General features: G+C 38.8%; 1 protein-coding gene across 3 annotated transcripts in view; it reads right to left on the bottom strand.

The window, feature by feature from the left end:
* Window positions 1-27,120, bottom strand: part of DNAJC13 (DnaJ heat shock protein family (Hsp40) member C13) — a 57,814-nt gene that overhangs the window by 7,046 nt on the left and 23,648 nt on the right. For 2 of the 3 annotated variants that reach the window (XM_069007458.1, XM_069007460.1), the window contains 34 exons: window positions 26,438-26,533; window positions 26,158-26,301; window positions 24,955-24,969; window positions 24,343-24,425; window positions 22,990-23,143; window positions 20,738-20,841; window positions 20,500-20,659; window positions 19,496-19,558; window positions 19,064-19,165; window positions 18,804-18,908; window positions 18,201-18,403; window positions 17,690-17,774; window positions 17,052-17,206; window positions 16,064-16,109; window positions 15,731-15,885; window positions 14,919-15,120; window positions 14,142-14,257; window positions 13,221-13,299; window positions 12,512-12,647; window positions 11,191-11,375; window positions 9,661-9,735; window positions 9,353-9,472; window positions 7,924-8,103; window positions 7,424-7,591; window positions 6,697-6,810; window positions 6,247-6,363; window positions 5,536-5,713; window positions 4,417-4,508; window positions 3,420-3,519; window positions 2,466-2,540; window positions 2,192-2,304; window positions 1,577-1,746; window positions 1,163-1,205; window positions 66-239 (listed from right to left, as the gene is read on the bottom strand). In XM_069007458.1, the coding sequence (XP_068863559.1) occupies window positions 66-239; window positions 1,163-1,205; window positions 1,577-1,746; window positions 2,192-2,304; window positions 2,466-2,540; window positions 3,420-3,519; window positions 4,417-4,508; window positions 5,536-5,713; window positions 6,247-6,363; window positions 6,697-6,810; window positions 7,424-7,591; window positions 7,924-8,103; window positions 9,353-9,472; window positions 9,661-9,735; window positions 11,191-11,375; window positions 12,512-12,647; window positions 13,221-13,299; window positions 14,142-14,257; window positions 14,919-15,120; window positions 15,731-15,885; window positions 16,064-16,109; window positions 17,052-17,206; window positions 17,690-17,774; window positions 18,201-18,403; window positions 18,804-18,908; window positions 19,064-19,165; window positions 19,496-19,558; window positions 20,500-20,659; window positions 20,738-20,841; window positions 22,990-23,143; window positions 24,343-24,425; window positions 24,955-24,969; window positions 26,158-26,301; window positions 26,438-26,533 (4,107 nt within the window). The remainder of the gene's footprint in view (window positions 1-65; window positions 240-1,162; window positions 1,206-1,576; window positions 1,747-2,191; window positions 2,305-2,465; window positions 2,541-3,419; window positions 3,520-4,416; window positions 4,509-5,535; window positions 5,714-6,246; window positions 6,364-6,696; window positions 6,811-7,423; window positions 7,592-7,923; window positions 8,104-9,352; window positions 9,473-9,660; window positions 9,736-11,190; window positions 11,376-12,511; window positions 12,648-13,220; window positions 13,300-14,141; window positions 14,258-14,918; window positions 15,121-15,730; window positions 15,886-16,063; window positions 16,110-17,051; window positions 17,207-17,689; window positions 17,775-18,200; window positions 18,404-18,803; window positions 18,909-19,063; window positions 19,166-19,495; window positions 19,559-20,499; window positions 20,660-20,737; window positions 20,842-22,989; window positions 23,144-24,342; window positions 24,426-24,954; window positions 24,970-26,157; window positions 26,302-26,437; window positions 26,534-27,120) is intronic. The other variant, XM_069007459.1, reaches the window with a different exon arrangement.

Genomic DNA, 27,120 nt, shown 5'->3' with positions numbered 1-27,120 from the left:
AAAAGACAAAAAACTTAAAAATGCTAAACAAATTCAAAGCATAGAACCAGAAAAAACCATCTTACATGGGGGTTATTTTTCTCCAGTAGTTCAGTAAACTTTTCCAACAGTGCAATGAGAAATTCTCTTGGTTTCCGTAAAACCCAGGCCGGCTGGGCAATAAAAATCCTGAGGAAGACTCCTCCCACTGAAAGTTCACCTTCTGCCTCACCATACACCACAGCAAAGTCTTCAGGCAGCTGTTGAATTGTAAAGCAGAAGTTATTGACAAGGGTATTTGTGAGAGCTAAAACCGTTGCTCTAAGTGGTCAGGGTCACTAACTGCATCCTCCTAAACAGAGCTGTGCAAGACCAATAAACCCTCATCTTGACAGAACACGAGGTAAGAAGTGACAGTAGAAAGAACAGTGCAGTGCAGGCAGTACCACTACAGTGAACTTTTCTTTCTAAGAACACAAGTAACTGAAGCTACACCTGCAAGAGTGGCAAACCCAAGTTCAAGAGAAGTACCAGCAACAAGGCTGATGACGAAACAGCCCTTTCCTCCTTTCTTGCACACTTCCAGGAAAGGTTTCTCACCATCAATCCAAGGAAGTTTCCAGTTTTCAACTGGATCAAAATAGCCATCATGATGTGTTTAGAAACTGGTTTACTGTTGGGAGGAAGTCATGTCTAGCTTTTCAGAGATACTGGGGATTACCACATACTGAAACACCTCATTGATAGGCCTGATGTCAGGGAATGGCTCAGGACTCAAATATTTTTTGAGACTCGGTGACTTACTAAAGTTACCTCACATTTACCGGGATCAAGTTTATTATGGCTGTGCAGTGACAGGATTTTTTCCAGCAAACCAGTATTTTCCTTTGTTGCTGATTTTTTATGTGTTTTAGAATGACCTGGACTATCAGAACATTCAGAGTATGCTGACAGTGGTTTTACCAGTAAGCATCTAAATTCAAGGTACACGTAGTAACAAAAGCATCGATTCGACATTAAACCAGTAATGTTTTCAGTTTTGAACAATTATGTTCACAGCACAGCAGTGAATTCCTGTTACTACTTTCAGAGAAAAGCCTGTCAGAGTCACATACATGCATCTATTATCATGTGGCTTATAGCCTCCCTGGACACACTCAAAGCAGAAACAGTACATTTTTACCTTCCAGTTAGTGTCAGGGTTGTCCCTCTGAAGTTTAAAGTGCCTTTAAAAAGAAAGTAAATTTTAATGAGCAGGAAAAGAAAGCAGTTGTCTTCTCTACTCGACACCTCAGTCTCCCTCCATCATTGTAAAGCAGTTCCAGCTTCTAAGCCCCATTCTCCCCCCACTGGACCCCTCCAAATCTTACAGCAGTAAGCAAATACCTGAACTGTGCACGAACTGTACCTGCATCACTCAGTTACAGGTACAGTACACAAACAATGAACAAGTTTGTTTCATGGAAGTCTGGCTTCCAAGAATTCTACTTTTTACAGGCAGAGCTCGGTCTCACAGTTCTTCTACAGCAACTCTGGTTTACTGCCACTAAGAGAATGTCTCAGTTAAAGATAACTGAGTCAGTAGGTTTCCACATACTCAAGCATCATTTCTCGAACTGTTGTTGATACTCTCTCTCTGGAGCTGTCATTCCAAATTAATTCTGGATTTTCATGAGTTCCCTCAAAGATATGAACAGCAGCTTCAGGGTTGTCTCTCATGGCATCCATGAAGACTCCAGGTAAAAATTTCATTAATGTAATTCTAACCTAGAAAGGATGAACATAAATGACATTTAGTGTATCATAAGACAAACTAACTGACAGGACAAACTGACTAGGAAATAGAAAACTCCACAATGTCCATTTGTCTGTAATGCTAGAACTGTCAACTGCTAGACCACAACACCATAAAATAAAATACTGCTATCATTTCAAATAGCCACTGACACTGAAATCTAGGTCTCTACTGTTAAAAGTCATTACAAATGGAAACCAAATTGCTTATGCAAGCTACTGTACATACAGCAACGTCCAGAAGTCTGCTCACAGATTAAAAGCTAATTTATTCTGAAAAAGCCTGATTGCCCTTACATGGATATTACATCTGATTACATGGATATTTCAGACACAGAAGAGGATTTTTTTGCTCATCTTTAGAGAGATGCAGGTAACACCAACAAAGAGTTCCAACATGAGCTGTTAAGATTCTTACCTTTGGACCCACCAGCTTATCTGCAGTCATTTTGGCAAAAAGTTCTGCCGTTTGGGCTCGGACCTGTGGATGAGTTGAGTTGCAGAACATATCTAGTAAGTAGATTAAAGCACCTGTAACAGAGAGATAGGAAGCACTCAATTGGTTTTTTTTCTGGTCACAAGTAGTAGAAATTCTCCAATTCCATACTGATTATTCTAAAGGGAAGAGTGGCCACTCCATGCACTTTAGGTCCATTGTTGCAGAAACATTTGCTTTCAGTGTAATAATGTACCTTTTGCCATGGCCTCTTTAATTATTTTTGTGCTAGATGTCAAAGCATACAAAGTTTCAAGGACAAGCTGCCGACCTGCCAAAATAAAAAACACAAAGAATTTTGCGTCACAGAGAATAAAAAAGTAAAGATAAATGTAACTGATCTTAACAGAAAACTGTATCAAAAGTGCAATAAAGCTTAGGACAATTTCAAGCTTAGGAACTTCTGGCTAAACTACATTAGTTAAGGAATGTCAAATTAATCACACATTCTAGTACAGCGTAACTTCTTAATTAGACGCTAATTAGCTAAACTCCCAGGAATAATTTGTCAATTGAACACTACACAAATCAGAAGTAGTCAGTATCTGCAATTCATATGTTTCAGGTCACCCATTTAAGACAAAAAACTGGTCACACACAACATTTTTGTAAATCATCCTTGTTAGCTTTGGATATGATAGTCACTAATAATTAAATCAGTAGACAGAATAGAAGTGACTTAGCTGCATATCATAGGGCCTGTGTGATGACAGAGCTGGTCTAAATTTTGCATTTTTTTTAAAAAACCAACCTATTTTTAGTCCTGCTTCCTGTCATCTTTTAAAAAATGGTGATTCCTGTTTGGTAGCTCTGCTTTTCTTATCTGGCAGGGGAATAGCTGGTAGTTGAAGAGTGTTATACACTAGAACTGGGCATAGAAACACCATGTTTCACTGAGGATGTATTGCAGTACTGTTTTCACTGCTTTCAATAGCTGAGCAACTGGAATGGAGCACAGCAACAGCTGGGAAACCTGAGGAAAGCTTTGTTCTTACTGTAGATTCTCTTGATAATCCAGCTCTCTATCCTATAAAGCTAACAAGACCGTTTTAACCTAAAACTCAATGCTAAGCTCAGCCAGCTGCATTCTTACAAATTTCTGAGTTAGAAACGCTTTGTCTTACAAGATGGAGGATCCTACGGTACATACTTGAAGGTAAGGAATGCAGGAGTGCCAGTAAGTTAGCAAGAACCATGGCCTCAGCAATGTTGTTAACACATTCTTGATTACTTGTTACTATGTTCACTACCTGAAAAAAATAAGAAACCACACTTTATTATATACCAGCTATGAAGATACTTTTCAGAAAACACCGTGTATGAAGTCAGCCACCTCACTGGCCAATAGAGCCAATATTTACATTTATTCCTGCCACGAAATTCTTGTGTCTCTTCAGAAAAGAAGGATGCAAAAGACACAGGCACAAAGTATCATGTTTCCTCCAAAGAGAAACTGACACCTTGGAACCTTCATCTTAGTATTTTTTAGATGTTACTCTTAACAGCTACACAATCAGGTTTGTTTATGGTGATTATGTAAAGCGTCCAGACAGGGAGGTGTTGGCGTTTTTGGCAACAAACGGGACAGGCAGCCTGGACAGGCGCTCCAGGAGCCTTTTATTATTTTATTCCGTTATCAGTCTCACACACCGAGTTGAGACAAAGATGGTACAGAGCTCACGCTGTCAAGGGCATCCAAAGACTTCCTTGTTACAGAGCATTCTTAAAAGCTTTTTAGCCAATCAGCATGCTTCTAAAAGTTACAGACAACTGTTTTAACCAATCCCCAGTCAGCGCACATACCTCTGCTATGCACAATGCTGGCTTGTTACGCCTTAACATAACAATACACAATATTCCACACTAAGGCTTAAATTTATCTATCTTCCTAAGCATATTTTTTGCAACTCCAAAATCTATCTAGGCCAAACCTAGAAACTCTAACCATTGTTTTTAATGCCCTTGTTTGCTGTTAATTGTATCTTCTTCAAGTTTTTGCAGCTAAAGCTGATGCCTAAACTCTTCTGCTTTGTTCATGAAAACTGCTTTTTTCTCACACCTAAAACTCTTTCACCTTTTGTGTTTCCCCACAGGAGGTTGGGAGTTTGTGGGGGTTGGTTTGTTTTTTGGTTGGTTGGGTTTTTTACCTCCAGAGCCAACTGCTGCACCACGCCAGCTCCATGAACACGCAGCAGGGAAAATATCAACTTAAAGTGCCCTATGCATTCACACTCAGAACCTGCAAGAGACCAAATAAGTTATCTTCATGCTAGCCAAAGCATTCAGTGAAGGCTGTCCCAAGCCCACATCTCATTATACAGACAGGTGTTAAAGACTACAGTAGTAGTAACAGCTCATACAGGACAGCACCTGCTACAGAGTTAGAAAATTATGAACTCCTCTATTAATCTAGCTTCCACAGAATTTCAGTTCAATATTTCATAAAACAGAGGGTAACTCCCCTCTCTAAGGAGAGTAACTGATGTAGTTCTTGGACTACCTAGTTACTTGCATTCTTACAAAATAACTGAACAAATTCCATAATTTTATTTATCATTGATCATCAATACCTCCTGTCTTCAAATACACTTGCCCTTTCAGAATGTCCCAGCTCAGAGCAGGGTTGCTTTCTCCAGCAGGAACAGCTGCTTTCAGGATTATAATTGCAAACACAAAGAACATGCTAACCAGCTATTATTAGATGCCACAATAGTAGCATGGTTTGCTTTTAGAAGTAGCATATAATACAGTAGGAAAACATCCTAATCATTTGTCTCAGGCTTTTCCAGTCTGTACACTGATGTCTGCTCATAAAACTGCTAGTATTAGGTGCCCACTCTCAAAAGCATCTTCTCCTCTTGCTTTACTGAGGCCCTAACACAGGTGCCACTTATACACAGTACTCAGTTCAAGGAGTAAGGTAATTTCAAAATCAGTTGACGATTCTTTGAAGGATTACAGAAAGTTTCTTTCAAGAGGTTTCAGTCTTCCTAGCAACAGCAGGATTGAATTAGAGTTAAAATCTAGTGATTCAGAGATGAAAACAGATAAGGATTGAACTTAACCTAAAATTTTGCTACATCTACTGACAATGGTCTCCAGGTAATGAAAAAACCAGCAAGCTTATATGGCTTACCAGCACTGTTAAAGTCTGTTAGCCAGCAAAACAAGCTTCCTTCTCACTGGAAGTTAAAGACTACAGAGGTCCACAGTTTTTAAGGTTGTCCACAGAAGAGTATAGTGGGGAAGTTCAGTTTAAAGCCTACCTGGACTGTGCTTTATGACGTTTCTCAGAGCCTCCAGGGCCATTTCAACTCTCCGTAAGCGATCTCCGTGTTGGTTGGACTCCACTTTCCCAGTCTGAGTTATTGCCATTAGTGTATGAAGGTACTGTGCTTGTGAGCCTATGTAATCCAAGAGGCTGGCAGCAAATGCTTTAGGAAGCTTTGAAGTAGAGATGAGAGCATTTTTAGCTGTGTGATGCAACAGTACCCACAACAGAACAAAATGTATCCATATAACTTCTACATATCACATATTCCTTTCTTCCAGACAGGCAACATTTCTCTATGATCACTGTAACATCTGGATCACATTAACCCTATTTCTATCTAAACACAGACTTAAAAAGCTGCCACTACTCCAACAGGTGTGTTTGCCCATATATATTGATTGATTGTAAAGCCAGTAGGCAGAACCACCACCTCCTGGAACTACTGAATCAACCCAAGTGCCTGCATTACAAGCTTGTAGAGAGAAGTCATCAAGACAGCTGAAGCAGCACACCTTATGACAGACTTGTTCTTTTAATTTATTCTGCTCCAGTGAAGAGCTTTCTCATAACATGCTGATCTTGAAGGAAATTTCCATACGATTCTGTATTTTCTCCATTCTGTTTGCACTGACAGACAGATAAACAGGAAGAAGTAGTGTTCCAAACACTGGTTTCAACAGGAAGATTTTTAGCTACATCTCACCTCTAGTTGGAAGGTAGGGACCTCATTGTAGACTCTAACAAAAATCTCTCCCACAATAAGTTCCTTTGCATGGTCACTGAAGACAAAGTCAGATCCATAGCTCTTGTCACAATCACCCTTTAAGCAGAGATAAGCAGTACAAGCTCAGACAGAAAATAATCTTGTAGAAGGTGTAAAGCTATAATCTGATAATGAAACAGGCAATACTTGAACAGAAAACTTAATGCTTCAGCAAGTCAGAAGCTCAGACTGAAACATAACATGAAATGAACATGCAAAATCTTTGGGGTTTTGTTTTCTTTTAAAAACTACAGAATGAAGAAAGTGACTTAGGAGTAGACAACAGTGGATACTTGTATTAGCCATACAATTGTATCCCAAGCAGATATAAGAACACAGAACAGTTTTTTAAAAAAATAGTAGTTGGATTTAAAGTAAAGAGTATCTTACTCTCTTAATCATGCTTTCTTGTTGAGATTCCAAAAACTCAAGTAATTCAGCTCGTGTCCCATTGTTCCAGATCAAGTAGGGGTTCTCTGTGTTACTGTTAAGCATCTTCAGAGTCTAAGAAAAGGAATTTACATGATGAAACACATGTACAACAGTTTTGGATCATTATGCACAGTAATCACCATGTTTCATGGTACTAGTCAATCCAATCTCATTAACAGCTACACCAATTACACAAGTAAGTTTGAAGTATGAAATTTCCCATATTGGAAAAACAGTATGTGCAAGTTACATGGTACAGTACAATCTGCATTTTAGTTTTCTCTTCATTTTGCTCTGAGACACACTTACTTCAGATTCTCCATCCACTTTTGACAGTGAGCAGCAACTACCTGCAGTACCTCTTTACATATGACTTCCTTGGCACCACTTTTGAAGAGTTAAGTTTAACCTTTGCTCTCCATCATCATTATATCCTTAAGCCTTGAACAATTAACTTTTTTGTTCCTCTACTTGTTCTGCAAATATTATTCTATAAGGCACTGTTCCTGTCTGTAGTGTGATTTTTCTTAGCAGTTTCTTTTCCCCGCAGTTACCTCAACTGCAAAGAAAAATCACACTGCTGTTCTGAGTATCAAGTTGGTCTAAGAGAGTTGAGTGTTTTAGAAGCAATTAGGTACTCCTTTCATAAATCACCACAGAAAAGTTTTGGCCAACAGAAGCTTACCTCGGTAGGACTGACCACAGCAAGTTTTCTTGCAATGTAGGGTGTCAACATTCCAGCCAAGCTTTTCCTGATCGTTGGGTTTTCAGGAGTAGCTTGTTCATCAGGAAGATACCCTCCAAGGCGACTCAAGGCCAGGAGACTGAGCTTAGCAAGGCTATTTGCTACCTCCTGAAAAATATAGAGACAATTTGAGGAAAACTAGAGCTTTCTTATGATAGCAAAAATTTACTTTTATACTGTTTGCTATAGATTAAAAGTCTCTTACATTAAGCCTATTAGAAACCACAGGTTTTGGCAGCTTTAACATTTGAACTCTTTAAAAAAACCAAAAAACCAAAACTCAGTATTTACCACTACACAGAAAGTCCCTTCAAAACTCCCTGTTAATGTTACTCTTCATACAATTCAATAATTCTAACAAATATTTGAACACACTTGGCCTGTTAGTAAGAGATGGCAAACAACAGCTGCTGGTTGTTGAAACACCTTGGTAACATTACCTGGTGGTTTGAATCTTCACTTTTCTGAATCCCACTTTCCTCCAACGTATAGTCATAGTTGAAGAGGTAACCCAGTAAGTACCAGAGAACACCAGCTTGGAACAAATGTGTCTGTAGCCAGTAATCTAAGGCAAAGGAGCTAACACACTCTACTCCTAAAGCAGCTACTCGTGGTATGGTCTGAGGGGGGAAAAAAAAGAAGTTTGCCTTAGTACCTGTAACCAAAGAATAGCAACTGGCTTCCTTACCAAAGATTTAAAAGCCAAAACTTGCTAATTCTGCAGTACTATCTAAGAAGCACATAGATGAAAACTGAAGTAGACATAACTTCTGCAGCTGAAGTATTTGGTAACCAACAACATGGCTAATTAGTCAGCATTTTTCAAAGGAAAAGTACTTGAATAGTTATTTCATGTAATTAGAAAGAGCATTGATGAACTGCTGGAAAAACAATTCAAAACTGCAGCAGAGATTCCTAGGTGAGTTTTTTATGGCAATACGTGTGTCCTGCAGGGACTTAAGAACACACAAACATATATAATCAATTACTAGAAACTGGTTTTAGTCTCCTGTTTTCATATACCCCACATGAAAAATTCAAGACAAGCCTTCCTCTCTTAATTCAGACAAAATTCAGCATTTTTATAACATGAGGCAAGTTCAAAAGAGCTAAATGTCAAGAAAACTTCTTGAATACTGTTCCCAGAATTTATGCTGACTTAAGAGTCTGTTTATGAAAGATCTAGTTGTAGTACTTTAATCTGCTGATTAAGCACACTAAGCCAAGCTGCTAGACATGTCAGTTAAATGGCAGAAATAGCTGAATCTTTAGAGTGGCTGCAGTTTATATCTGCTAAATGGATTCAAACACAAGTGTTGAAACAAGGCAGTTGAATTCTGTATCTCATGATTGGCTGGGATCTTACAGAAGGATTTGACCAGTCACTGCAGCTATGAGGAAAGGCTGAGAGAATTTTGTTCAGCCTGTAAAAAAGACAGCTTCAAGGTCACCTAATTGTGGCCTTCAAGTACCTGAAGGGAGCCTACACAAAAGGAGGAGAGGGACTATTTACAAGCATATGGAGTGACAGGACAAGGGGAAAAGGCTTCGAACAGAGAAAGTAAGTTTAGATCAGATGTTAGGAAGATAATCTTTACTGTGAAGGTGGTGAGGCACTGAAACAGGGTGCCCAGAGAAACTGTGGATGCCCCATCACTGGAAGTCTTCAAGGCCAGGCTGGACTGGGGCCTGGGCAACCTAGTCAAGTGAAAGGCATCCCTGCCCATGGCAGGGGGCTTGCAATGAGATGAACTTAAGGTCTCTTCCAACACAAACCAGTCTATGATTCTGATTGTCTCACCTGCCCTAATATTCCCCTACACATTTAACAGTTAAACACCCATTTAGACAAAGAAAAGGAGCACTCACCTTGCCATAATACAGTAGTCTACAGAGGTCCTTAATTATGTTAGGCATTTCTGTAATCTTCTCTCTGCATTCCTCAAACTGAGCTGCTACACTGTAACACTTACTAATGTATCCACATACCTACAAAACAATATTTTATTGCTTCCAAGTGGAAGAAAAATACATGTTTACAATTGTATTTTTAATATATTCACTACTAGATCAATGTTATTATATATATGCACATTTGTGTTTATTACCATATTATATATATACATACACCATGTAGTCTTCTGAGAAGACAGTTAAAGGTGCTGCTTTAAACTCACCTGTACAGATATATCATCTGGCTTGCTAGAACGAGTCAAGACTGCTACACAACGATTAAATGCTTCTTGCAATACCTGTGAGGATCGGATGATGCACAAGTTCAGTCACAACAAAAACAGATAAAGGCCAGCAAAAACAAAACATTAGCTGGTAAAGTCATTTTTAATGGCTGAAGGGAAACATTTGACAAAAATCTGCTGCTTGCTTAAATGGTTTGTAGTGCAAAATTCCTTGCAAGCGCAAGTTTCAGTAATAACCTTTGATGCTTAAGAGTTGACAGCCTTCTCACATGTGAGCTCATACCCCAGTCAGCATACAGATGGCACTACATTGTGTGGGACTATAGATTTGCTGGAGGACAGGAAGGCTCTTCAGAGGGATCTGGACAGGCTGGACCAATGGGCCAAGGCCAACTGTATCAGGTTCAACAAAGGCAAGTGCCAGGTCCTGCCCTTGGGTCACAACAACTCCATGCAACACTACAGGCTGGGGGCAGAGTGGCTGGAGAGCTTCTGGGCAGAAAAGGACCTGGGGCTGCTGGTTCACAGCCACTGAATATGAGCCAGCGTGTGCCCAGGAGGCCAAGAAGGCTAATGGCATCCTGGCCTGTATCAGCAACGGTGTGGCCAGCAGGACCAGGGCAGTGATTGTCCCCCTGGTACTCAGCACTGGTGAGGCTGCACCTTGAACCCTGTATTCATTTTTGGGGCCCTCCCCACAAGAAAGACACTGAGGTGCTGGAGTGGGTCCAGAGAAGGGCAACAGAGCTGGGGAAGGTTCTGAAGTAGGAGCCTGATAAGGAGCAGCTGGGGAGTTGGGGCTGTTCAGCCTTGAGAATAGGAGGCTCAGGAGAGACGTTATTGTTCTCTTACAAGCACCTGAAAAGAGCCTGTAGCAAGGTGGGGATTGGTCTCTCCTCCCAAGAAACAAGAGACAGGAGAAGAGGAAATGGCCTCATGTTGTGCCAGGGAAGGTTTAGATTAGGTATTAGGAGGAATATCTTCACTGAAAGGGTGGTCAAGCACTGGAACAGGCTGCCCAGGGAAGTGACTGAGTTGCCACCCTGAAGGTATTTAAAGAGACATGTAGATGTGATTTAGTGGGACTTGTCAGTGTTGGGACTAACAGTTGGACTCAGTGATCTTCAAGGTCCTTCACAATCTAAATGGTTCTAATATTGTAACATGTGCAATGAAAAGGCCTTCTGCTCAAGTGATTTGTTCACATTTATCTATTCTGTTACATTAGAATTGCAGAAGTTTCAGCAGTTTTGTAAAGGAGTAGAGAGACCTCGTATGTAGCTTGCTTATTATCCACAGTTCAACAGACAAGCCTAGGTCCAGAAAGGGGTATACTCTGCAAGATGTTTCTCCTACTGTATCCAGAATATCTGAGGTGTTAAGAACAGATATCTCAAGACCAAAAGTGATTCTCAATCACATCTGATTTCCTACACACTGAGGATCCAAGATTTCTAGCTATGAAATAGACTTAAAAGCATGCATTTCAACACATTTTTTTACATTTACCTCAATTCCACTTTCTCTCCTAAGTTCTTCTGCATTTAATGCTGAACAACTGACAGTATGAAAAGCAAGTTCTGTAGCAGCAGGCAACAGCGGAGATTCTTTGGAAAACAAAAGGTCATCTGATGTTTCAATGGTAATGGTCTTTATCAGCATAGGATAGCCTGCATACTTGTAAGGCTTCAAATCTGAAAGAGGAAAAAAAGTCCAAGTTTATGTATATGCAGAGTCTAAGCAATTTGAGTCACCACAAAATTATCAGTAGAAGATATATCAGACATATAAGGACTAGGAGTCCAAGAAAGCCAACACCTGGGAAATCTGGAGCAAGACTGAGCAGTCCACACAATCTGAATCCTCATCACATTAGAACTGTTCAGGCTAGAAGCTAACAGAGCTTCACAGAAAACTCCTTTAAGATCAAAAAGACTTATATCCAGCTCAGTAAGCCCCCAAGCTCAGAGCCTTCCAATGATGTTTGTCTCTCCCCAGAGAAAAACAAGTATAGCTTGGTCTGTGTCTTAGGCCAGGATTGACTAACAATAACCCTATAGGGAACTTGTCCAGTTTGACACAACAATTTTAAGTTTTAAATTGTATTTTTCATTCCTGCAGAGTTCAGCAGTGCTAAAGAATAACTTCATTTTTCATATGGAGCCAACTGCAAATCAACCTGCTTAAGTCCATACCAATGCTGTCCCTAGCTCTGGATAGAACTAACAGAACTATGGTTGCATGTGAGGCTCTTAGTTTACCATTATAATGTAACACCTACACAGCAAAACACTGTTGGCTCTGCAAGACTTGGACATGGCAGCAGCTGCCAGCCTGGGACTGTAGATGGAGCCAAGTGTTAGGGTGCTCTAGCCACTCCTCTTTCCCAATTGAGCAACGAGATAAGAGTGCATTGCAGCACACTCACCCAAGGACTCTAACACTGATCAGAATCTCCGCAAGAATGGCTCACTGTTAACAGCCTGATGAGTGTAACCTCATGTATAACCAGCATCCTGGTGACTGAGTACTAGTGAGGATTTTTCTGCTGAGATGGAATTCTCCATACAGAGGAAGATTCAAACTGATTAGTATTGGAGCAGAGCACTTCAAAGGGCTATTCATGCTGTTTTGAATTAAGTTTTACTGCAGAATAATTTATTTAATGGAAGAAAAAGTCCTATTTTGAAGTCCTATACCATAGCTACATAATGCTGTGGCAAGTCAGAAACCAGATCAACAGAGCACAGACTCAGGAAGAGAGGAGATCAAAGCTGACCAAAATAACCACTAAAGAAATGAATACAAAGCACTTAGGCAGCAGGCTTACCTTCCTTATGCCTGTTGAAGAGGATGCTTTGAGTTTTCAAGATCAAAATTATGTTTTCTGGATCTGGCCCATCTATCACCTTGGCAGACTTTGTACACAGAAACTCATATGCTTTATTAACTTTCTCAAACATATCCTGCAAAAAAGGAGGAACAGTTGTAAGAGTTGTTAAGAACCCTCTAAACTACTGGAGCATCAGTTTAGGTGCAGGTAAAATAAAGCATTTCAGGTTATAAGCAAGAGCACTAGTTTTGTTGCCTCACTGCACTTCAGCAAATACTCCAAGCAACACTTGTTCATAGATCAGTTTTCTTTTGTCTCCTGAACTCTGCCCTATGCAAGAGACAAACTAAGTCAATCATATTATGACAAAAGCAGTAAGTACATTGTGAGAATGGGCAGAGGATGCAGTCTGTCTTTGAAAGGGAACAAACAGCTTATTTAGGTCCTGTGTAGCTCTCTAAACAAGACCATTTGTAAGATGTGAGTCTGATCTGACTACACCAGTTTACTGTAGAAACCCTAAATCCTTGAATGACATTAGCTAAATTATTAATCTGTAGCATTAATCTGTGTTTTAGCGTTCACCTAGGGCATAGCTTTTAAAAGGAAGAAAGAAAATGTAGGTGTGCATTTCAAAACTCTTAATATATGTAACAGCTGAATTTTTCTCCATTTTAATAACACCATAAATTTGTGCTGTACATACCCTGCCTTCTGGATTCTTGTCCGGGTGATATTTTTGAGCCAGCCTGAAATAAGCTTTCCTGATCTTGCTTTCGTCATTTCTACAACAAAACAAGTTCCATCAATTACACTGAATAACAAAAAAAACCAAAAACAACCACAGCAAAACCAGCCTGGGTTCTGACAACAGTACTAACAGTAACTGCAATTGAGTGAAAACTACAAGCTCTCCTATTTCCATTTTAAAACCCCGCTTCAGCATCCCCACTGAATGGGGGAGTAATCATGTGTTCACAATAGGAAGAAATTTTAGAGGTGGAAAGTATTTTAATACCTCTTGTACCCAATATATTAACCAGAAGGCACACGAAGTCCCTGAATATTTTAAATGAAGAATCTAAATGAGCTACAAGTGTTGAAAGTTAGTATTTCACAATTTGTAATAAATGCACTGTTCTTGAAGGATAAACCCAAACTGCTGTTGGTTTACTTCTAGAGACCTGAAGTCAGAAACCAGTGTCAAGACAGATGGAAAAAATTCTAAGGATATAACCACTAAGAAAAAGGGCAATATATGAGAGGAAGAAGGATGATTAGAAAGTAAAGCTCCACTTTGAACATATTCAAGTTCTGCCATATTCTTTGCTCACTATGGTTGAGTCTAAAGTTTGTACTTTAAAACAACAGAGCTGAAAGCATTCTCTTCCCTATTTTCAGCTTATCTAAACACTTCTACAATTATTCTCTCAAACACTGTAACTGCATTTCCAAGCTTTGTTTCTTTTTAGCAAGGCAATCTTCCACTTTGAAAGAAGAACGTGCTACACGTGACTGACCTGGTACCGTTAACTTGTGCCAAGTACTGAGATAAGAAAATTCAGTTTGGTCAGTGCATGGAGTTTATATAAAAGTAGTTATACAAGTTTAAATCCTGAAAACTTACTGGCCTTGTCCTCTGGGTAGGTTAAGAACTTCATAGGCATCATCTATTGACATGGTAGGTGGCTTCTTCTCCACCTCCTTCTTCCAAGCTTCTAGGGTATCTTTCAACAGTTTAACCTGAATAATTACAATTTATTAGCGTTTCATTTATGCTGACACGAGTACACATAACTTTTAATAAAATGCTGTTTTATTCATGAATCCTGTACTTTGTTCAAGATAAAAGCACCTTAAGATTAAAAGGACTATTTAAGAGTCACACTAGAAGATGGAGAATCACTTAAATAAGATGAAGTTCCTGTCTTGATACTGTAAAAACTGCAAAGCTGCATGAATAAAATAGCTGCTTAGACAGATCTAGTCAACAGACTTGTACCAAAAATATCTCATCACTTCAGTTAAAATACTGACATTAGTTTCTTGTGCAGCATGGACAACTAAGAACCCCAAAAGTAATGATTCCCATTTCCCTACTGCCCCCCATCCCCCCAAAAAGGTTCACTGAAAAACACACTGAAGTTTCTTGGATGCCTTATTTTGCTATTTAAGTAGTCACCACAAGAAGGATATACTTATGGGGTTGCTATATGGAAAGTACACTATGCTGCTTCAAGATAAAGTAGGGTTTAATGTACTTACTTGTGGACCAAAATTCATGATAAAGAGGTTACTTGCAACAAACCTAGCATTTGATTTCGTTAGTATCTTAGGACTTTTCGTTAACTTTTAGGACTGAAAGGTCAAGAACTAAATGAATCCTAAAATACTTCTTACTTACTGGATCTTTAATTGGCCAGTCTGGAAATCTGAATGTATCACAAAGATGTTTGAGGTAATAAATGTTACAGAACAGCTCATTTTCCAGTTGTGGATAGTTGATAACCGGGATGGGACAGTATTGGTAGAGGGCTCTTGTATTGCTTTGAAGACGAGGGGTGAAGTCAGCAAGATGAGCAGCAATCTTCTCTATCATAAGACGCCTAAAAGTTGCAAAGTTTAGTTTAACACTTGCCCAGCAGTCCTCAACCCTGACTCACTGTACAAGTGTGTTCAATGATTTCTTCTGAAAAGGTTTTCCTTAGAAGCTTCCCACATTTCAGTAGGGATTTAGAATAGGATTCTGTCCTATTCTATTACAGAGCTATATAAACACCATGAGAACTAGTTTATTAAAAACAATTAAAAGTGACATTTTGTTTTTTTCAACACCTCTTCCCTTTCTGGAAGACTCCAACATGTACTGGAATATTAGGGGTATATCACAGAGGTAGGTGCTGGTAATAAAAAAGTACATATAAATGAGTAAGGATAAAGCAGCACCTCACACACATCATCAAGTCTCCATTCACAAAAGTAACTTAATCAAGATGTTCACGGAAATATTCCCCCTCCCACTGACAATTCTGCTCTCCCTTGCCCTGGTTATTTTTGCTTGAAGCAGAGGGTAATGCAGGACATTGCCCTTGCAGAAGGCAAACAAGAGGAAGCCATAGAATCCAGGTATTTTCATCTTTCTTTAAGAATATGAAAGATCTCTTCAAGATAACCTGCACTTCAGATTTATTTGTCCCTCTGATAGAAAACGGTTACCTCATTTCATTGCTCCAAATTGCTTCCGGAGTGTCAAATTCTCCAAGGAATATCTCAGAAAATTTTTCTGGTTCATAGTTTTCTAAATAACACACCATTGCTTCAGGAAGAATATGTCCAAGTATACTTCTTTGAACAATATCTTGACTTTTTGTCTACAGAAAAGATCACATGGTCATCTTAAAGGTAATTGAATTCTGTCTTGCTAACTAATTTGAGACCTAAAAACTCTCTCCCTTTTCCCTTATAGTTCTTAAATTCTAGTTAAAACAGCAATAGGTAGTCTGCAAAACTATTAGGAAACAGAGGTAGTTACTGTTGCAATATACTCACTTCTTCAGACTTGAAAGCTTGTTTTGTATGAGTGTATTTCAAAAACCTAGAAGAGAAACAGCAATTATTTTTTTTTGATTGATACTTAAGTACCCTTAAATAGTAAGCAGACCAACATAGTCCAGGCTGGCAGGTACTATACATTTACTTTGAGATAAAAGAGTAATGGCAACAGTTGTATGAATTTCTGTACAAAGTTCATCCTCGTACAAAGTAAATCCCTGGGAACTCCACCAAGCCAAGCACTCCCATGTTATAAATGTTGCCTTATGTTCATCACTTCAGTTTGAAAGTCTTGCTCCTGAAAGCTTGTTTTCTACACACACAAAAAAAGATCTTGATAGACACAGAGACAACCTCTGCGCTGCTAGATCATCCCTGCAGGGATGAAACAAGATGATTTTAGACTAACTGCTGACAGTTCTATTACACCAGAGTCATCATGGAAGCATGTAATCATTTCCCAATGCATTTCACTGTAAAAGAGACTTAACTGGAATTGTAGGACAGCTTTTTATGAACTATTGCATTTAGAGAAAAAGTACTGGAATGAACTGCAATAGCCACCTGCATGTGCAGTGCATGTATCAGGCAGTACAGACTGATTTAACTGTTTTAGGCTTCAATACTGAAAGAGGCTATTAGATTTTTTAAACTCTTTCAACAGCTGCCTACTATCAAAAGCTACATTAGTGTATATGTAGCCTGTGTTACTGCTCTTTAGAGCTTGTAATAGTTTATTCTTCTACAGTAAGGCTTGTTGGACTGTTGTACTGTTAGAACTGTCATCAGACATGCTCTCATTCCTTCTCTGGAAGGATCGTAAGCAATTCACTTTTTAGTGACTGACTAGATCACGTGAAGGCAATTTTTCTAGAAGAAGGATTTCATGTTGGTTCTAGCAAGCCACACTCCACAGATCATGTAGAGATGCAGAGCAGCAGTCCTGAGCAATCAAGAGGTACTTTTGGCTGTTCTTTTTCCTCACCTGGCAATAGGAAGTACATTGGAACCTGTGTACATCATGATGAAGAAGAATACTCCACTCAGATAAAAGCGAGGTAACTGAGGGTTGTCTTGCATGACATGAGAGAGCAATACAGCAACTTTTTCCACAAGGATGGGATCAAAAGTCAGTAATAGCTGAAAATAAAGACAAGCATTTACATTAGCTGCAAGTAGTGCAAGCTATCTAGCCAAAATTGAAGTTTTAACTAATTATTGAGACAACCCAGTAGACTTACAGGAACTACAGTTAAAGAATACTTCAGCTTAAAAATAGCAACTGTCAATCAAAGAATATTTAAAGTTGAAAGGGACCTCTGGAGATATCTTGTCAAACCCCTCTGCTAAAAGCATGGTCTTCTAGACCTGGTTGACAAAGACCATGTCCAGGTGGCTTTTCAGTATCTCCAAGGGTGGAAATATTTCTTTTTGAGATATTGTCTGAAAAGCACAAAATTTGCAACAACACCCTATGAAATGATCAACTGCTTGGTCAGAGATCTGTGCAATTTTACAGCTGTTCTTTGATGTGTCTGCCCCACTTAAAACATTCACACAAGGAAGATGATAGAGTAAGTCAAACTGTCACTCATTTAGGTACATTTTTGAAGAGTTGCTCACCTGAGTGATATGAGGAAGGCAAGTACTATCTGACAACAGCCTTTTCACTCTAGGCAGAGGTCTTATAATAGCATTATCTTGATCCCTAAATAAATCAAGTAGTACAGCAGTAAGCACACGTGCCTTTGTTCATTCTTGAAAGAGAAATTTTATTAAGCATGAGACTATTGAAGCCATATTCCTTGTCTTTTTTGTTAATTTCAAAGTTTGTTGTTAGACTTGGTTTAGTGTCCTGCATTAAAGCAGCTTTGTTTAAGTTGAACAGAGCCTGTCTATAGCATTAGAAATGCACATAGCTTGTACATTCATTCTTGCAATCCCTTTCACAATATCAGTATTGTCTCATTTACAAACTCTCTATTTGCCCACAGAATTAATTACTACCACGTAAAAGGCTCTTTAATAGAGTTCCTTAATGTACTACTTTCTAAGAAAAGCTTTAAGACAGAATTTATAAATTCATGCGTCTGCCAGATAAAGTTAACCCCTTCTGCTGAAAATCACTGTTTACCTGCTGGGAAAATATCCACACATGGTGATGAGCATGTTGAGGACAAGTGTGGCAAGGTCAGTCTCATTCAACACAGGCTGGCCGCTGGCAAGCAAGCACCACTTCAGTTGAGGGATGACCTGTAATGGTCGCCAGCCATCCATACCTTGAGCCCAGCAGCGAGTTTTTGAAGTCAGCTTTCCATTGTTCCATAGTTCCTGCATCTATTGCAAGATAAGAGATGAATTTAGTTCATCCAGCATTCAGAGTCACCTTTGCTCCTTCACACTCACACTCATGACAAGCTTTTAACTGCTGTATGGCAGACTACTACAGTTGCATGAACTTTCAATGTGTTTATAACCCTGTCACAGAATCATGAAGTAGGTATCAGATTATGTTGCAACGTTAGTTGGGGCATGGAGGGATAGGCAGTCTTACCAAAAAGGCTGTGGTTCTTGGCACAACATCAAGTCTCTTGTCTAGCTTTAATCCTTATTTAAAGAGTTACTTGGAGAACAACATTCTTTAGCGTTGTTTATGGTCCCTCTCACTGTTTAAAACACACCCAGTCACCAGGACAAAAATAATTTGTCAGGTTGTGAGTCTGAAGCTGACAGGTACCTCTTGAAAGCTGTAAGGACCACTCCTTTCTTTGTCAGCATTGCCAAAGTACCATTCTTTCTCACTCTCCCTCTTCGCATCAGGTGCTGCCTCAATCACGTTGCTCTAAAAGTTGATGTTTACAAGAATAGCTTTAGCTTCACAGTGCAAATACCACATTTCTACAAGAAATGTGACAAGTACATAGATTTTTTTTTTTAAGAATTGTCCCTTTTGAGTAGTATGAAACATATGAGTAGTAAGAAACAAAGGTCAAGTACCTGCAAAGGGACTGTAGCTCTGCTTGTGTGAAGATGTGCCAGAGTAAGAAGATCTACAAGGATTCTGATACCATTTGAATCCATAAGGTCCTTCACATTTCTCTGTTAACAAATAAACTGAGTTACCAAAAGCATTTTCTAGATAAGCATTGCTACAATTAAGCACTGAATAGTTTTATTCAAGTAAGAAGTGACCACAAAAAAAGTCAAATCATTCTCTAAAGTGACTAGAATGGTACAATCACCACAACATCTACATGTTTCCTTCAGCTTTCTCACCAGTAAATAACAGCCACCACATTCCAGAAAGCTGTATCATTGTTCTAAAACTTCCTCAATACTTGAATTTTTGTTCAAGTCAACCCTGAAAGACTGTATTTTATACAGTCAAAAGACTGATAAACTGCTGTTAAGTGTACGTGTCCACCTTACCTTATTGAGGATCAGCTTGTTGAGGAACAAGATCAATCTGTCCCGCTCAAGCCTGTCAGTGCACTGTTGCAGCAGAAAAGAACAAGTTAGTATTTCACAGCACATAGTACAAGTTCCCTTCAAAAGTCAACACAGTTGCACCTGCAAAGCCCCATATTGTTTTCTATGCCCAGATAAAACTGCTGACTATTAAGTGTTCAGTGTCATGCACAGCTAATAAAGGTAGTTTTCTGCCACTGAGGAGCACAGGCCTTGTTGCCCCTCCAACCCTACTGTTGCCCTGGATCAAACTCAGTATTCTGCTAAGTCTACTATTCTGTCAAGACTATGTTTGGATTCCAAGTGAATCAGTTAAAACAAGCACAAGAGAAAAAGAGAATGCTTTTAGCCAGCAGACAGAGAGGATCTTCGATATTACATCCCTGGTGAGACTATCCAGGCTCAAGGCAAAATAACAAGGGACTACACTGGCTCAGCTTCACTTGCAACAGCCAAAACCCATGCTGATGCAAGGAAAGAACTCCTCCTTCAGACTGCATGGAAGTTTATTTCTGCAAGCTGAATCAGTTGTCAGACATAACTTAACAGACACTTAATAGGCAAAGCAGCTACCACTACAAATCTAATCCACCACATGTGCTCATCTAAAGCTATCATTTCATTAGGTCTGGGGCTGCAACTCAAAGTCAGTACTTTGAAATAACATGATATGAAACAAGGTTCTTCTCTTATAAAGCTTCTGCATTTTTCAAAAGCAAGCTGAAGTTATATCTGCCTTAAAGAGACTAGTTTGAAATACCTCTATGATCAGCAGGTTTTTTAGTTAAACTTCAATGAAACTGAAACAAAGGGAGATACTAAGAACAGCCATTTACAGCATGGAAAAAAGTATTCACATTCTGTAAACCCAAAACTTGGGTTTCACAGTAACTTGAAGGATCTGAACGTATGTTGGACTAGCAGTATGTTAACTACTATATCCAGTAATTTAAAATAATTCTTACCCTTTCTAACATTCCAACAATATACTTAGTATCAGAAAATGGTCCTATTTCTTCATGACACCTTCCATAAACAATGGCCAATGCTTGTAGACATAAGCATTTCATATTCACTTTTGGGGTAAGCAAGAACCGATGGTAGAGTTCATTGAAGAATTCGTATCTAAAAAAGAGATAAGATTTCAGTAAAGAAAACAAACACGGATCTTAGGAATGAGATAAGATTTTAATAATGTCTCACGATCTTTTGATTGCTCCACTCTCTTCAGTTTCATCTTCTTCCAGCAGCAGTCTTAGATAATAATCCCCTATTTTTATTTCCTCAGAAAGGCACTCATATTTTACCTGTAACACAGAACACCTTACTTAACAATATATATTGTTTCTTTTTCAGTAAGTTTTTGCTTCCATAACAATACTGAACTTGATTGCATCTAAAAACTCAACAAGGTTAGCAACCCCTCCTAAGTTGTAGGAAAACTGAAATCTGCAAGTTTTTTGTTAAAGAAACACACGTCTACAAAATACAAAGCCACTGGCTATTGCTGCCTCCCCAAATAAATGAAGCCTCTCATCTTACTGAACTCTCAATTTCCAGTCTTTAACTAACTTGTTTCTAATATCAGCTGGTTTTATTAACTAAATTTGGATAATACATGATGCATTCAGTGACTCAAGTTTTAATAAGTAGCTATTCCAGTGCAAGGTATTTCACTTAATGTTACTGCAAGTATGAAACACAAGCATGACCTAATTACTAGTTATACTTGCTATTGTGCTGGATAATAAAAGCCTAGAGGCATCAGTTCACAAAACAAGAAGCTGAAGTAAAATTGCACAATAAGAACCATCATTAACTTCACAGCAACTACATTAAATTTAACAAATGCCTCAATGCTCAGTGGTAACAAGCATTTGGCAAGCACTTCAATTAGAGGTACCTCTAACATACAACAAAAACTACTCTACAGTGGGTTTTCTTATCTATAGCTTGCAGATTACTGTCATGAGGCCACAAAGTTATCTACAGATTTGATCACAGCATACAATATAAAGACATCCCACTAACTGGTATGCTTTCAGAGTCGTCTCAAGCCACCAGCCCCCTTGGCAAAATGACAGGTTCCACAGTTGATAGAAAAGCCTTTGTCACCACTGTGTAGTTCAAATACTTACAGCATAGTCCAAATAACATATTCATTTAAAGTATTTAAAAGCAAATCTGGGAGACAGCAGCTGTTCAATCCAGTCCCAAAGTATCCTGGGTTGTAGCTACAAGAATGCTACCGATACATTCGAGCAGCATAAGCCACATAGGAGTGTAGAGTACATGGGGGAAGTCTGTATTACTAAGTTTCAAATTTGTACTTCTGATTCTGTCCCAATTTGCATTGCTAAAAAGTTGGGATAGCAGACACTCTTGACGCCCAGAAGTCCTGTGCCTGACCTATACCTGAAGGAAACGTTGCAAGACAAATGCCAGTGCAAGAAATACCAATCTAAACCCACTCTTAGCTATTTACTTCAGCAAGGTAAGAAGCAACCTGTAGTTGTGTGATAGGGATAAACTGCATACATAAACTAGTTCTCTCTCATAAAGCATTAGCCTGATGTCTTGCAGTTCTTCCTGATTTGCAGTGCTGAGAAATTCCCCAAACCAAGTGTCTTCTCATTTCACTAACAGTTCTCAGCCCAAATGAAGAAAGAAATCACTAGAAAGCTGTACTCTTAACAAGGATGGCAATGGGAATATCTAAGAAATATGTTGTAGCTGAATTCAAGGATGGCCTTGCTTTACCTAAGTGTTACACATTAACTAAAACTATGTGGAACCACAACAATACTGGAGATAAGAGAACAGTACAGGAAGTGTTTATTAGCACACTACTTGAAAACATCTTGCACGATGTTTTGAGAAAGCCAGTAAGGGCCACACTGATTGCTTTGCAGAAGTATCAGGTTTTTTTTTTAACTTTAGGTACTGCTGTTTCTAGAATGGGATGACAGTGCCCTTCATCTATAATTTACAATGCAGCATGTTTGGCAACCCAGTATTTAACAGACATAGGATTACTGAAACATGAAGGAAAGGAAGACAAACTTGTTACCAGGAAGAAGTGACTGCTGAAACTACCCAAAACAAGTCTGATAGAACACACTCAAAACCAAGTATGGCTTATCTGGATAACAGTGTAAGGACCAACTCTTGTCTTAATGCAAGAATACACCATGGGTTCTGATAAATCTTTCATCTCTACAGTGTCATTTGTTAGTTAAAGAGGCTTCTGTTTTGCACAGTGACACCGGACAGTAGTGCCTGTTCACAAAATCAAGCCTTAGCAGTTTATTCCATAACCTCAAAAGAATTCTAGCTCGCAGTCATCAACACAAGGGATCATCAACACAAGATTCTCTTGTGGAATAAGAGAGAGAAGTGACATTTCAAGTAGATATATTTTACAGATGCAGTTTGTCCTACAGTAGGTCATTTACCTCAAACTCCTGGTGGTTCCATGAGATAACATTAGCACTACCAAGTTCTCTGTCAATATTAAATGCTCTCATCTCAGATTCAAGAGTATCTCTCAGTTCTTCCCGTGTTTTGAAGTTCCAAATCAAGTTTGATCTAGCATGATCCTGTACAAATCTACAAAAGAATTTACATAGTTTAAACCCCTCAAAACATTATCTGAAAAGCAGACAAGACTCAGCTGGCAAGCTAGGGGAGATTGTTAGCATTAATGGACCTTAATTAGAAGGCAGAGAGCAGTGGTCTCCAGTTTGTTGCCATAATTACAGCTGTTCACTTCTATACTATTTTCATAGCCATGGAGGACAGCCTAGACTAAAACACACCAGTGTCATTCCTTTGGGCTCAGTTTGCCATCTGCATGTAGTTGATGACCAGGAAACATACAAGCTATTCACTGTAAGCCAGTAAGGGCTACAAGTAAACAATAATCCAGAGCAGCAGACATGGACATACCAGCTGTGTTTTAAACTAACAACAACAAAAAAAAGTAGCTCATGCAGTAAAATAGAAGTTGATGTCTTAAGTGTCACAAAACAGTCACTGGACATTCTTTAGCAGCAGTTACCACCACAGCCTTTGGATCCAAAGACTGAGAACAGTACTTTAAGAGGTTTAGGAACACATGAATCCTCCTTTCATAAAACTGTATTTGACATTTAGAAACATCAAGCACTGAATCAAGAAGTTAAGTTTATGGAATTTCCCCAAGCTTGCTTACATAGTTTGTTAGCCAAGCCAAGCTTTATTAGTCCACTTAACACAATGGCTCTAGACAAAGTGATTTATCTTTTTCAGATGGAAGGCCCTCCCTTGTAAACTTTGACAGCTGTAAGAACTCACAGGTAAGCAAGATGCACTTAGGATCTGTGGCACTATTTGAAATCTAGGATCCGTGTGCTTTCTCTTGCCCTGCTTTAAGCTCATTTCCAATTCAAGTTACAACATCTCGAATAACTTACAGGTTGACGTACCAACAAACTACAATGCTTTCCAGTGCTACTTCATTTGGCCTTCAATATAATGCAGATTTGCACCTGCAGTTTATTTGCTCTTCCTTTTGGTTCAAGGGGAAAAAATGATGTAGTTCAGTAATATTTCAGAAGCTTTCTAAATTCTTCCTTTTCCTAAACACAAGTGGAATCCTTAAGTATAGCTTAGGGGGTTTTTAGTAAGTAGCTGTTACAAAACACTTGCACTGTTTCAAGGCAGGCAGAAATTGGAAAAGTTACAGCAACTCAGAAGATATTAACGAAAATATCCAGCCAGGTAATAACTTGGATCTGAGACCACCATATTAACTTCAGTATTTTCACCTGTAATAGAAGAGATCCCAATTTGCTTCTATTTTTATTCTTTGGCGTCGTTTCCTTAATATCACTGGTTTTTGAATAATGTTCTGCAAAAGAACCAAATTTCTCAAGTTAGTTGAAGCAGGTACCTCCCATTTTCCCCTTTTAAAATAAAAAAGCTGGGGTTTTTAGACTCCTTCAAAAGGAGTTAAGCATCACTACTCATACTAAGTTAAGCCTCATTAATAATGTCTCCTTTTCTAGTCAGTAGCAGCAACAGACTTTCACAAGTGTTATTTGCGCCAAGTTAAATCATGCCAGAGAAACTTTCAGCTGTTGGACAAATCATTCATTTAGAAGCAAGTTATCCCTGAGAAAAGCTTAGTTCCCACCACCATAAGCATTGATCAGCTTCAAAGCTGATGGAGGCGAAAACCCACATGAAGAATGTCTTGCTCTTGACAGGAAAGAACTAGAGGAAGTCACAAAAATAAAACGCAAGCCTGACTTGGTCACTGAAAGATTCCCTGTTTTGATGAAGTATGCAGTCAGTGCTATAATCTACATGACATATCACATGCAAGCAGAAGTCTGAGCAACAGAGTTCACACAAATGACACAGATATACAGACTCACCATATTGTTTCTGTCCTGATTATGAAGGAAAATTGGAAGAAAAAGAAAAATACATTTAACACTCCAGAGTCACTGAAGAAATTTAAAGTGGTAACACCGAACTTGCTACTACCTTTTCCAAGCTACAGTTGCACACAGTTACTGTGAAATGATACAGCTCAGAACTCCACACAGAAAAATTATTCTTTAAACTCAGTATCTAGTCGTTTGAAGTGCAATTGACCTTCCACTGTTTTTCACATTTCTCCAGTTTTGAACCTAGTTCACCATTATTTCAGAAATATTACTGTCAAACTGCTGCACACAGTCTACATCAAACTTGAGCTAGATTTTAACAAGTTAAGGTTTTCCTAAATTAAAGCTTATTACTACATCAGAACAAGTACAAAGGCATTTTCAATACTCTGTATTGCACTTTTCATCCTTCCTTGCATACAGAACAGATTGTTTCACTTCCAGAATGCATAAACACAAGCTTAGTCAGTATCCTAAAGAAAGTTAAGGGCAACACCTCATAATTCAAAGAGTTTGTCATATAGAACGTGGCAATAAAACTAGAAGAAAAAGGAGACCAACAGTAAAAGCTCAAGCAGTGCTTAAGCTCTCATAATATTAGATCAAAACAGTTATTTACTACTTCAGTCTCAATCGTGACCTTAGGTACAGTCTTGTGTTGCTGTTTAAGCACTGAGATACCCATATTCAAGGGAATCCTAAGCTGCTGTCCCTGTCCACGGCAGGGGGAGTAGAACAAGATGATATTTAAGGTCCCTTCCAACCCAGGCCATACCATTATTCTTCAAGCAGGTTCCATAACTAAAATATCACTAGTGTAAAGTACCTAATTTTAAATACAAAGAATATTCCGTTTCTTCTAAATATACTTCAAAAACTGGCTTTGCTGCATTTCAAGGAATTTTCTCTTCTCCTGTATAATTATCTTACGAGAAATGCATGGAGGCTGCACTCCAGTTTGGTAAGGTTGGCTAAAGCTTAATACGTATGCTGAAGGAATCCGTTTGCCTCGTTTACATTCTGCCTGGAATCAATTCCTAACCTGAGAATAGTATGAGGTAGAGAGTTTCTGCTAAAAGGAAGCAGCACTCTCACATCACAACACTTCTTTACTATTTAAGTGTGTGTTCTGACACTCAACTGTGATTTAGTCAAGTTACTCTATCAAAGAGTTTCAAATACTTTTACCTCTTTTTGAGCTATGCCCATTCGATCTCTCCAGTGCATCAAGACTAGATCCACCTTCTCTTTGGCAAATTTTTCAACTTCCTTTGCAGCTTTTCCAGCCAGTCTCTGCCACTCTGGCACTTTATTAAACTTGCCATACTGATCCTGCAGAATAAAACCAATTACTTAAAGTTGTGGGTTATCTTCGCTGCAAGTCAATGCAGCTGTCAAGTGTATTAGAAACGCCACTAAGACTGTACATCTATATAATGAAATAGGTAAGATAACTACAGTTACTTACAGTTGCAATTTTTAGGTTATCTCTAACGTGCATTCTATCAGCATCTTTTTCAGGAACAGGATCAGCACTGTCAAGGTATGCCAGCAAACCTGGTGGCTAAAAACATTCAAAAACAGTGTCAACACACATGAGGGTAAAGAATAGAAACCATCACATTAGATAATAATTTCTTAAAATCAGAGATTTCAAAACACAATTTATATTCTACTCTAAAGTAAGTATGTAAAGCTACAGCATTTTTTTGCTGTGATTAGTAAAATGCCACCATCCTCAACAGAATTGCTCAACAGAGGCACATTATTAGCTTCAGTGCAGCAGAACTCTTGGCTATATCCCGTTTCTTAAAGCAGCACTTAATGCACCTTGAAAACGCAGGAAGAAAAGAGTTGATCCCATAACAATACTGAGGGGGACGAAAAAAACCTAGAACCCATCTACATTCTCTGATACGGACTAAGTATTCCATGTGACATTAGAGATGAGTTAGTCTTCTTTGACTAAGCTTTCCGTAAGATAGTGACAAAGATCAGGACAGTTTGCTCTGCCAAAAATGAAGGAACTGCTATTTTGAAATTAAAAGCTGGTAATTTCCCAGATATAAAAATTCCTTACAACACTATTCATTGCAATAACTTAAGTAAGAAGCATCCAGGAGGCTGTAAGGGTGAAAGAACATATGAACT

Source organism: Aphelocoma coerulescens, chromosome 2 (assembly GCF_041296385.1).
Source record: "Aphelocoma coerulescens isolate FSJ_1873_10779 chromosome 2, UR_Acoe_1.0, whole genome shotgun sequence".
Lineage (NCBI taxonomy): Eukaryota > Metazoa > Chordata > Aves > Passeriformes > Corvidae > Aphelocoma > Aphelocoma coerulescens.
This window is presented reverse-complemented; position numbering and strand designations above follow the sequence as displayed.